Source organism: Tasmannia lanceolata, unplaced genomic scaffold (genome assembly GCF_043159265.1).
Source record: "Tasmannia lanceolata isolate RefF3 unplaced genomic scaffold, GAP_Taslan_0.1 ptg000024l, whole genome shotgun sequence".
NCBI classification, from domain to species: domain Eukaryota; kingdom Viridiplantae; phylum Streptophyta; class Magnoliopsida; order Canellales; family Winteraceae; genus Tasmannia; species Tasmannia lanceolata.
In genome coordinates this window covers 238,932-250,451 of record NW_027518701.1, presented here as the reverse complement: position 1 = coordinate 250,451, position 11,520 = coordinate 238,932, and the positions used below count along the sequence as shown (strand labels likewise).

Here is an 11,520-nt window from a genome sequence, read left to right as displayed (position 1 = left end):
GAAACCGAATTTTCGGCCCGGTTCGGCCAATTTTGCCAGGCCTAATTGTGTTGTGAACTTGGATTCCCCTTGAATATTGTGTGTTGTGATTACAGAAAAGAAAATTGTAGTTTTGAATAGAAGTTCTAAATTATTTCTTGCCTTGTGAAACAAAAAACAACAATCTCTTACACATTGTGCCTGTTTTGTTGCCTTTAGTTTCTCTCTCTTAGATGACATCCCGTGCATTTAACAAACTTTATGCTCTTCATCAACCCTGAAAGAGTTGAGTGTAGTAACTAGAATAATATTTTTTTGGACTGATGTTCTTTTGCATGGTGACTTAATACATGTTTACTTTATCAATTCTCTCACTGCTTACCAAGAAAAACACAAACATTACCCGCCATCGGCTTTTCAAGCAGCATGGGGGGCATCTACTCTCTCTCTCTCTCTCTCTCTCTCTCTCTCTCTCTCTTATGTCAGAAGGAAAAGTTCATGAAAAGATTACAAGGAGAAAAGGCCATAGACCACAACTTCAAAAACTGAATAACATTACCACAAGAAAAGAACCCTTATGATCCTCCCCTCCGTTGGCTTAGCTATCAGCGATTGAGTTACCTTCCATATGAACTTTAGATGTACTAAAAGACAGTCCAACATCGAAAATTACAGGGAAGATTTCTGCTACTAGCTCACTTAATTCATCATAACCCTCTAGTATCACGTGGAGTTTTTGTCACTCAGCTGTAGCTTGTATTCGTAATTCGTAAACGCAAAAAAATAACAATAAGAACGCATATCTTTGCAATTATATTTCAGACTCACCTGTATAGTTTATAATTACAGATTGTTGGTCTTTTATGGGATGGTCTGGTTGGGTGAGCCAGAGGCCTCTACCAAATACAGGCGGCGGCAAGGGGTGCCATCCTCTGGGTGATTCTGGACTGATCTTGGCAGCTCTCTGAGCTTGTTGAACAGATTTAGAGGGTCATGAATGAGCCCAAAATTTGCGTCTGGGTCTCCTATCTGTGACAGATTAACATGTGGGAATCCAAGAGAAGGAAGGAGATGGTCAGGCCAATCACTATAAAAATGGAAGGTGGAGTGGGAAAGAGTGGTGGAGGACTTGTTCATGAAGTCTGCCAGGAGGACAGTGTTGGTCAATGCACAATAAGCTGCTATGGACTTCAGGACTTCCATGGCATGGGGGTGAGAAAGGTAATAGAGGATTCCTTCCAGTACCCACACTGTATTTGTCTCGGCCACAAACCCACTTCTGTGAAGCTTTTCGAGCCAGTCATCGTCTCTTATGTCGGCCGCCACTCTGATAAGGGACTTGGCCGTCATTGTCAGGTTTTGGTGTTCATTGGATCCTGTTGCTGCTTGCAGAAGAGCTGCCTTCGTTTGTAAGAGCTTGGGGAAATCTACTTCAAAAACAGTGCTTTCCTTCAGACAACTCAGACGGTATGCCCTTGCATCCATGCCTGCAAATTGAAAGGAATTATTATGGTAGCAGAGTAGGGGCATACTCTTTCTGGATCATCCATATTCATAGTTCAATGATTGACGCAAAACTCAGCCAGCATCTAACTCAGTTGGGCTGGGTTTCTGAGTAGGGGTGCAACTTGGGTTGTGTTGGGTTGGCATTTCCTCGGGTTGGGTCGGGTTAGGGTTGAGACAAGGCAACCCGATTTAATTTTGGGTGTAGTTAGGGTTGAGGCGTTGGGCAAGCCAACTTAAACCTGACACCCATTTCCCTAATTTTGTTGCGATTTTCAATATCTTAGGGTTTTGATTTCATTTTTTTTGTTTCTGCCCCAATCCAACCCAAATTCAATCGTATCCAACCTGGCTAGATTTGAAAAATCGAGTTAGACAGAATGCGAATAGGAAGTCTCAAGTAGTATTTTTGAAGAAAAGGAAGTTGTGATGTTGACCAATCGAAGCCCCAATCCTTTATCGAAGGGGTACAGAAGCTCATCATGGATAGGGGCTCGGCCGGCTCTAGTACCACCGGCAGGCATTGATTGAGGGTTTCGATTATGACTTAGGGTTGACCCTTGTCTACCTGAGGCTTGAGTTGAACCGGGTTAGGATTGAGGTAATGCTACCTCAGGTTGGGTTAACTTGGGCCTCAACTCGACCTGAGTTGCACACCTAATTCTGAGTAGAAGATGGATACACCAAGTTGAAGGCCAAGTTGGTTATTGTGTTTTGTTTAGTCCACTGGTGGTGTTTTTGAAAGTTGGTATCATCAGACTTTGGATCAGTGTAACAAATAGTGCTTTACTTACGTAACATTGTGCTTTGAGTTATGGCCCAAAAGAGATCATAGAAAAAGAAGAAGTAGAAGAGGAAGTGCTAAACTAACCTGCACCAAGGAGAACAACCTGAGCTTCTCTGCCATGAAAGGAGGCGAGCGCAGCTTCGAGCTTAGAATCGAACCAGAGGGTACGAACAGCCAAAATGACCCCCGATACTTCGCGAGCTTTCTTGATCTGATCTTCCCTCATCTTGTCATAAAGGTTTCTAAGATAAGTCTCTCCAGCGAGTATTTCCGCAACTGGGTCATGAATTACATGTTTCCATAGAGCTCTCCCTGCGGCCGTTTGGCAGGCAGTCCTCTGTAGGGGATCCCATTCATGGTCAATGGTAGCATGGAGTGCTCTCACACCGTCTGAGACCAATAATTCCGGCAACTTCAGCTCCGCCCACGCTTCTTCCGGCAACATTTCCGACGATTTTCCGGCCATGTTTCCAAAGTACATTAAGGGGGAGAGAGTGAAGGAGATAAATGGGTGTGGTAAAGAGTGAGAGAAAGAGGTTGGGTTGGGTTGGGTTTGAGAGGAAAGAAAAGAGGAGGGATGGAGAAGATAAGGAAAGAGAGCCACACACCAAAGTCTGAAAGAAAAAAAAAAAAAAAACTACTAACGTTTCTAATTCTCAACGACATGATTCCAAAACACAAGTTCCCCCTTCCTCTGTTTTATTTGAAGCCAGGCACCATCCACGACATTTTTTTTGTAAATTCTTATAAATTAAGGAGGTAAATTACAAGGCAAACTAGTAGTTGGCGCGTGCGACTCATCAAATTTGAGAGAGAGAGAGAGAGAGAGAGAGAGAGAGAGAGAGAGAGAGAGGTCCCACCATATTGTGGTGAGTCGCATTCCCCTTTACAAGTGAGAATGACCAATGGTCTAATTAAAGTTTTGGGCTTTAATGAGCTACATGGGATTTCTGCCAAGTTGCCTAGCAAATCCCATGCTATATTTAGATTCTACTATTTGTCCATTGAGAACACTTATTATACTTTGAGAGCTGCTTCCCGATTTGATGAAAAAATGAGAACATAAAATAGGTACCCATGTATAAAAGGACAGGAAATAACACTAGGTAAGTAAGTGGAGGTTGAATCTTGCATTGAATCAGTGATGAAAATGACCCTCCTGAATGGTTAAATTTTCGATAATTAGCTTAGTCTTGGCCACTAATAATGGCTCTCCAAAACAACAAATGAATTCATGCAGGTAAAGAATCGAGAAATTCCTATAATCCAAGAATTAGCATTTCATTTCGATCAAAAGCAAGTAAGGCCACATTTGGATACCAGCAAGATTTAGATTTGGATTTAGTTGATATTTTGAACTAGATCAGATCCTTAGATTTCCAAATCAGCGACAGCAGTGCAAAAAAATCCGATTTTCAAATCTTTTCTGCAAGACATTATTTGGAAATCAATATCTGTGGCAACTTCTGTCACCATCGCTGCTCCTCGATGTTGCTCCGGCAGCAGCGAGACATCCCTCCCTCCCTCCCTCCCTCCCTCCCTCTCTCTCTCTCTCTCTCTCTCTCTCTCTCTCTCTCTCTCTCTCTCTCTCTCTCTCTCTCTCTCTCGTAAAACATGATCATGAAGATGATTGGTGTGTTTTGTATCCAAAACTCAAATCCAAATCAAAATACAAATGCATGAGGTATCCAAACGGGCCCTAAGCGAATTTCATTGAATTTGTATCCCCCATATTCACCCCGAATAACGAAAGAATTTGTTTGAAAGTGCCAGATTTAAGTTATCCGCCCGGATGATATGAGGGCTGGAGAAAGGTGGTGTACCGGCCACTGGAAAATTGATCCTGCAAGCATTTTGCCGCATCTACAGTATTGGCCTTTGTATTGATGGTATTATTGTGAAAAATTTGACTTGTATAAATGTATTCATGTCATTGTCACTTTCGTTCTTTTCACCGTAATATAATCCTCTCATCGATGAGTTTTAATATTTATTTTGTGGGAATTGCCAGCGTCCATCGCAAAAGGGTTTTCGCGGTTGGTCTATGGCGCATCAGACCAGCCACGTCGTTAATGAAGACAACAAAAGGGTTTTCGCGGCTGGTCTGATGTGCGACAGACCAGCCGCGAAAACCCTTTTGCGATGGACCTTAGCAAATCCCTTATTTTGTAGGCTATAAATAAGTTGTTTTATATTATTAATTACTCCAACTATAAAAAGAAATCTTTGACGTCTTTGTCATCTCAACTAAGCGTTTGTCCCAAACTAGTTGGGGTCTGCTGCATGAAGAAGGTGAAACATCTTGTCATCCTATTTAACAAAAATGGAAAATATGTCTTTTCATCCTATTTAATAAAAACAAGGAATAATTTTAAATGCGCAGTGATATTTTCCCCTCCTCTAATGGATATTCCCCCCAGGCTTTAACGGAAATCGTTAACTTTTAAGCCTTTTGGACTTAACGGGGAGCAATATCCATCAGAGGTGGGGGGATATCACTGCCCTTTTAAATGATAGTAGCATAAGCTACAAAAAACGATGAATGGGGTGAACTTCCCCATTTCAAAAGTTGTCTTCAAGACATTTTTATTACAGCTTTGTCTACAGCCCCATTTTAGGTCTCACTCAATTTTATACTTTTCAGGCCATTAGGAAGAGAGGGCCTAATTCTACGGGTCAAGTAGAGTTGCAACTTGAGTCGGGCTCAACAACTTGATTTTGGCTCGGTTGGGTTGGCTTTTCTTCGGATTGGGTCGGGTTAGGGTTGGGGAAAAACCAACTAGATTTAATTTAGGGTTGGGTTAGTGTTGATGCCTTCGGCAATCCATCCAGACCGACCCCGAACCCATCCCCTAATTTTATCTTGATTTTAGTGTAATTTTCAAAATATGAGGAATTTTATGTTTTTGCTTTTTATTTCCTATCTTTACCTCATGCCACCACAAACCCAACCCAACCCAACCCAACCTAACCTGGCCCGATTTGGAAAATTGAGCTAGAGGGGTTGATTTAGGGCTGACCCTCCTCAAACCGAGGCTCCAGTTGGTTTAGGTTAGGGTTGAAGAAATGCTGGCTCAGGTTGGGCTAGGATTGGCCTCAACCCAACCTAACCTCGCCCAAGTTGCACCCCTACTTGTAATCCAAGATTATAAAATCATGGATTTTACAAGCTAAAACCTGGATTTTATAAGCTAAAATCTGGAATTACATTTTCAGGATTGTAAAATCCATGCATCCAAACAGCCTTCTAGTGTCAAGGTCCGCCTACCTTGTGATGGGCTTATGATTAACTCAAAAAAAAAAAAAAAAAAAAAGAAGGAAAAATTGGGATTTTTGAGGCTAACATATAGTTGGAGAAATCGACGGCACTATTCACATTGAGTGATCAAGATCTCGTCAATCCAGGCTCCAATTGAGTGCCGCGCCGGATCAACTCGATTCGAACAAAAGATTACTTGGACACCAAATCATGTAGAATTTATGAACAAATCACAAATTTTTTATCTCTATTCATGAAGAGAAGCTAATCTGGCCGCGGTAACGGACTCCGGAGAGAGTGTTTTGCCTAGGAGAAAAGTTCTGATTAAATAGATCAAACACGAAAAAAGCTTGATCAAGCACCGAGGTGATGAGTGGACCAGATCAATCGGAAAAGCAATGATCATGATCGATGCAGGAAAATTACAAGCACCCAGTGAGAATCATCTCCATCTAGCTGCACAGAATGAACCGATCAATGAAGAATTCAAGAGAAACACTCCATAGTTGAGCACAATCCATGACAACTACCATGCTAACCCTACCTTTTAGAGGCAAATTGAGTTACCCCATGTTCCCTTTTGAAATAATACAACTTAGGGCATGTTTGGCTACCATGATTTATTTTCCCTAAAATATTAGCTTACGCAATGGTGAGGGAAGGTGGGAGCAATATTAGCAAAACGCTGTTTTAAACGGCATTTAAAAAAAAAAAAAAACTTATTTTAATGGTTTGCCGTTTAATATTCCGCTAAAACTTTTACCGTAAAAAAAATCCTGTTTTTTTTCCTTTTCAGGAAAACATTTGAAAGGTATTATTAAACACATTTTTTAGGCCAACTTTCCAACTTCACCCCACTATATTTCGTAAATTACAAAATTTTAAATGCATTTTTTGTATTTCTGCTTTTTTACTATGATATTTTGAACCTATACCGTATTAAATTCGTTTTTTTCCTTTTTCCGGATCACGTTTTGCTAACTATGAGTGGGAGAGGGGGACAGACACGAGAGGGATCGGGCGAGGAGAGGGTAAGAAATGCCTGAAAAAAGAAGGAAACAAAAAACTCAACTCAAAATTTGATAGATTTTTTTCCTTTTTTTCTAGCCACTTCTCACCCTCTACTTATTCGGCCCCTCTCGAGTCTCATTCTCCCACCCACCCTACTCGTCTAACCACTTGAGAAACTTATCATAAAAGAAAATTTAAGGTTGAGAAACATGACATTAACTCACTCACTTTCCAAAAAAAAAAACCTAACCCAAAGTACATTTAGTGCACTTAGACATGATCTAAACTTTTCATTGGTTGGTTTCCACTTCACTAACATGTGTACCATACAAAAACCAAATAAGGCTAGGTGATTATATGAGGCCCGTTCAATGTGTGGATGCTTAAGTAAGCATGTTCTTAGGCTAAAGTCGAAACATAGACAGGGTCGATGACAGAATGAACAACTAAAACACTACGACAACCTTTTTTGTTTGTACATTTTCACTTGGGAAATGTTATCAGCACTACTGTATTTTGATGAGGGCAATCCTCACTTTATTAAAAGTAAGGTATGGCCCGCACCATAGGATGATCCAAACCGTCAATTAGATGGGCCACAGCCTAAATAGGTTTTGCCCCAAAAATTATTTCCGTAGGTTGATCCTAACCCTCCGATTTGAATGTTAGAGGTTTGATCCTAACCCTCTATAGATCGGAGAGTTAAGCTCAACCAATGGAAATAATTTTTGGGGCACAACCTATTTAGGCTGTGGTCCATCTAATGTACGGTTTGGATCATCTTATGGTGCCGGCCATACTGTACTTTTAATAAAGTGAAGAGTGCCCTCATCAAAATATAGTAGTGCTGATAACATTTCCCTTTCACTTTCTTCAACTTTTTCTTGTGGCGGGGCATGCCCTATTAGTCAGTGGGGAAGGAGGGACAAAAGCGATATGCTTTCTATCAGTCACCACAAAGAGAAAATGAATTGGACCTTTTATTTGATTTGTATGCTGAATTGAAGGGTGCCCTAGCAAAAATCAGCTGCAAGAGCGCTCCCATTGGATCCTTTGATGATTAATTATTTCTTTACTTTTACATGTTCTAATTGGGCAATGATTTTTTCACCCCCCTTAGAACGGATGCGCCCCCCCTTTAACATGGTTTGAAGTCAAAAAGTGTTAAAGTTGCCCACAACTCACATTAAAGGGATTATTCATATTATTCATATTACTCATCCTAAAGATGTTCCTTGTGGAACCTCCCGACCCTGGAAAACCAGTTTCCCGGATTGAGGATTCCTCCGGAAGATCTATCCCTTCGACGGCTCCTTTTTTCCCCATTGACATTGATAACACCCCACCTGAAGTTCGTGCACTTGAGTTGGAGTATGGCTTCAAGATGGCGCCTACCCCTTCTAAAGGAAATGGAACTAGCTCCCATCCCTCCTCTCTCAGACCCCTCTTTCCTGGCCAATCCTCATCCCCAAGAGACCCCCCCAAAACCAGCAATCCTGTTATCGACCCCTCCCTCTTAGCTCAAGAAACTCACGTCAAAAGAGGAACCCGCACCCATAAGATTTTCGATAAACCTTCAAAATCCAAAAAAACCAGCACAGATAGCAAACCTGGAAAAGCCCCCTCTCTCAGGAAAATCAGCCCCCAAAACCTCGCTGCCTCAACTCTGATACCAGATAAAGCGACCCTCGAAAAATTTCGTCCTCCACCTCCTCCTCGGGTCAACCAGTTCCTCCCTCTGGGAACAATGGATTCCTCCCCCCAAACCAGTCTTGCCATTTCCAGCAAATTCTCACCTACCCCAACCCATGGCCCTCTTTTGGAAAACCTACCCTATACCCTACAAGCTAAGACTGGTCCATCCTCACCTAACCCTTCTCTCTTAGAGCCCCGTGCCTTCCCTATCCAAAGCTGCAGAGATGCCTCTTTTCTCCCTTCCTGCCTAGAAAATTCAAATCCAAATCCATATACTCCTCCCGTCGAGACCCGTTCCCCACTTAGCCCAAGCCGCAGAGGTGGCCCTTCTCCTCTTTCTGGACAGGAAATTCCAAATTTAAATGCAGTCTTCCTTTCCACCCAAATTGGGGAGGAAACCCAACCGCTGCAGGAATCTCAAAGCCCAAAAAATTCTCACTTCCCGCCCATCTCTAGCACAGCTCCCAAATCCCCTTTGCTTCCCACCCTGCCCGAAAATCGACAAACCCCACCCTCCCCAAACCCCTGGGTAATTCTATTCCAAAACCCAAAACCAACCCCCCCTGTCAAACTGAATCGGGTCCCTCCCATCTTCAAGGATTCAGAGAAATCTGTCATTAATTTCTCAATGGAGGAAGTCAACAAAGGGAGCCACAAGTGGGATAACTGCTTAGTGGGTTTCTTCCTGGGAAAAAGACCTTTCGTTCTTAATCTGCAGGAAAACCTCCAAAGAAAGTGGAATCTAAAAGGAAGCCTGTAGGTTTCCACTCTCAGCAACGGCTTTTTTCTCTTCAAGCTCAGTTGCGGGGAAGACTGTAACCAAATCCTGGAAATGGAAGCTCATACCTACGCTGGTAGACCTCTAATCATCCGAAAATGGATCCCAGATGTCCCTCTCGAAAAGCCTGAGCTATCATCCATCCCAATATGGATCAGGCTACCAGGGCTCCCCCTACAATACTGGAACCAAGATGGAATCAGCAAAATTGGTAGTGCTGTTGGTAACCCTCTATATATGGACTCAAAAACAGCAGAAGAGACAAGACTGACCTTTGCCAGGCTCTGTGTAGAAATTGAAGCTGGAGAAACCCTCCCAGATTCGATAGAAATTCACTCTCCTTATGGTATAGCTACCCAGATGATTGAATATGAATGGAAACCCCACTCCTGCAGCAAATGCAAGACATTTAATCATTCATCAGAAAGATGTCCCAAAAGAGAAAATCTAGTTCAAAAAAATCATAGAGAATGGAGACCTGTCTCCCGAAAGGAAGCTCAGCCGGAACCGGACCCCTACCATCTGTCACCCCCAGCGCAAATCTCGCAACCTCCACAACCCACGACATCTCTTGCAAAAGAAGCAAACCCCTCAATCATCCTCTCTCAGAATGCATTTTCCATCCTTAGCTCTGTTCATTCCGAGGCAGAAGAATTGACTGCACCTGAGGCCGAAGAGGCCGATAACCCTGAGGCAGATATCCCAGGAGAGACAGATAACCCTGAGGCAGATATCCCAGAAGAGGCAGATAACCCTGATGCAGAGGAGAGAGCCAGAAATTCTCAAGCTTTGCTACTCCCACCTCCCACCTCTCAAGAAAATTTTCCTTCCACTTCACAAAACAGTTCGGAACCTGCTGGCGCAAATACTATTAACCATCGTTTAATTAGTTTCCCCTGTTCTGATCCTTCTGGCACAAATGCTTCTGGTCTTGCCCTCTCAATCCCTAGCGATACAACCAATCCTTCTGTTGTTGAATCAGCCCAACCCACCCTTCCCATCAATTCTAATGATGATAAAACTTGCGATGTGGAACATTAGAGGCATAGGCACCTCCGCAAAGAGAACTGAGGTGAAGCACCTTATCAACATTGAAAATATTGAGTTGCTCTGCCTCATTGAGACCAGGGCAACTGAGAACCTAATGAATTCTTACATTCAGGAATTTGCCCCTGGGTGGAAGTGTGTTCCAAACTATAGTCATGCTGTCAATGGGAGAATTTGGGTCATCTGGAACCCAGCTACCATCCATTTTGCCCCCATAACTGTCTCTGATCAGTTTGTTCATGGTCATGTTCACCTCCTTCAGTCCAGAAAAGAAATCTTACTTACTGCCATTTATGCTCGGAATTATGGGGGAGATAGGAAAAGATTGTGGGACTTCCTTAAAGCTACCCCTAATTCAGATATCCCTTGGATAGCCTGCGGGGACTATAACATTATCAGGTTCATGGATGAGAAGTTTGGGGGGTCCAACCCAGCTAGAGAAGACATGGAGGACTTCAATAACTGCATTGACTTCTGTTCTCTACACGATCTGAAATCTGTTGGTGAAACCTTGTCTTGGTCTAACAACTCGAGAGTCGGGGACTTAAAATTACGGCGTCTTGACAGGGCTCTGGTCAATGATGACTGGATCTCCTCTTTCCCGAACTCCTTTGTCAAATACAAGAGCTCAATTATCTCTGACCATTCTCCCCTAGTAATCCACCTGCAGGACTGTGAACCCAAAGACCCTAAACCCTTCAGATTCTTAAATGCTTGGCTTGATGATCTCTCTTTATATGAGCAAGTGGAAAGGGCGTGGAATGCCCAAATCAGTGGCCCTCCCATGTATAGACTCACTCAGAAACTCAAGTTGGTTAAGACTGCCATCAAAACATGGAACAAAAACATCTTTGGAAGGGTAGATATCTATCTGCCGATTGTGAGAAACGATCTCGAAAATGCCCAGGCTGAAGTTAAAGCAAACCCATCTAGTGTTGTTCTCCGGAACAAAGCTGATGATCTCAAGGATTTATTTCTCCAAACTGCAAAGCAGGAGGAATCGATAATAAGGCAAAAATCTCGAAATTTTTGGCTCACCAAGGGGGATACCAATTCCAGTTTCTTTCATGCTGCTGTTCGTGCCAGAAGGAATAGAAACAACATCTATGGAACCTCTAATGATCAGGGGGAAATCATAACTGATCCTGATAGTATTGCTTCCATTTATGTTGATTATTTTGCTCGCATCCTCAATGCCCAATTTCAAACCCCTGACCCCTCAGACATTCCGGAGCCTTCAAAGAAATTGACTACCATTCAGTCTGAATGGCTAACTCGTCCCATTTTGAAGGAGGAAATAGAAAATGTTATCAGATTCTGTGATGGTGATAAAAGCCCTGGTCCTGATGGATTTAACGGCCAATTTTTCAAATCCTTCTGGTATCTCATCGGGGATGAGGTATGCTCTGCAATTCTTGATTTCTTTAAAAAAGGAAAATTGCTAAAGTCTTTTAACTCCAC

General features: G+C 42.6%; 1 protein-coding gene across 1 annotated transcript; it reads right to left on the bottom strand.

Moving 5' to 3' along the window:
- Positions 1 to 763: 763 nt before the first annotated feature.
- Positions 764 to 2,945, bottom strand: LOC143857348 (Leucine carboxyl methyltransferase). The gene is made up of 2 exons (XM_077367778.1): positions 2,354 to 2,945; positions 764 to 1,466 (listed from the first exon to the last, which is right to left on the bottom strand). The coding sequence occupies exons 1-2, from the start codon at positions 2,748 to 2,750 to the stop codon at positions 841 to 843; spliced, it is 1,023 nt and encodes a 340-aa protein (XP_077223893.1). The 5' UTR covers positions 2,751 to 2,945; the 3' UTR covers positions 764 to 840.
- Between the last annotated feature and the right edge of the window lie 8,575 nt (positions 2,946 to 11,520).

Excerpts from the sequence above, each read along its gene's own strand:
- LOC143857348 (XM_077367778.1), bottom strand. The coding sequence starts at position 2,750 with ATGTACTTTGGAAACATGGCCGGAAAATCGTCGGAAATGTTGCCGGAA. Across the intron at positions 1,467-2,353 it reads GGTTGTTCTCCTTGGTGCAG|GCATGGATGCAAGGGCATAC; the intron begins GTTAGTTTAGCA and ends TTCAATTTGCAG.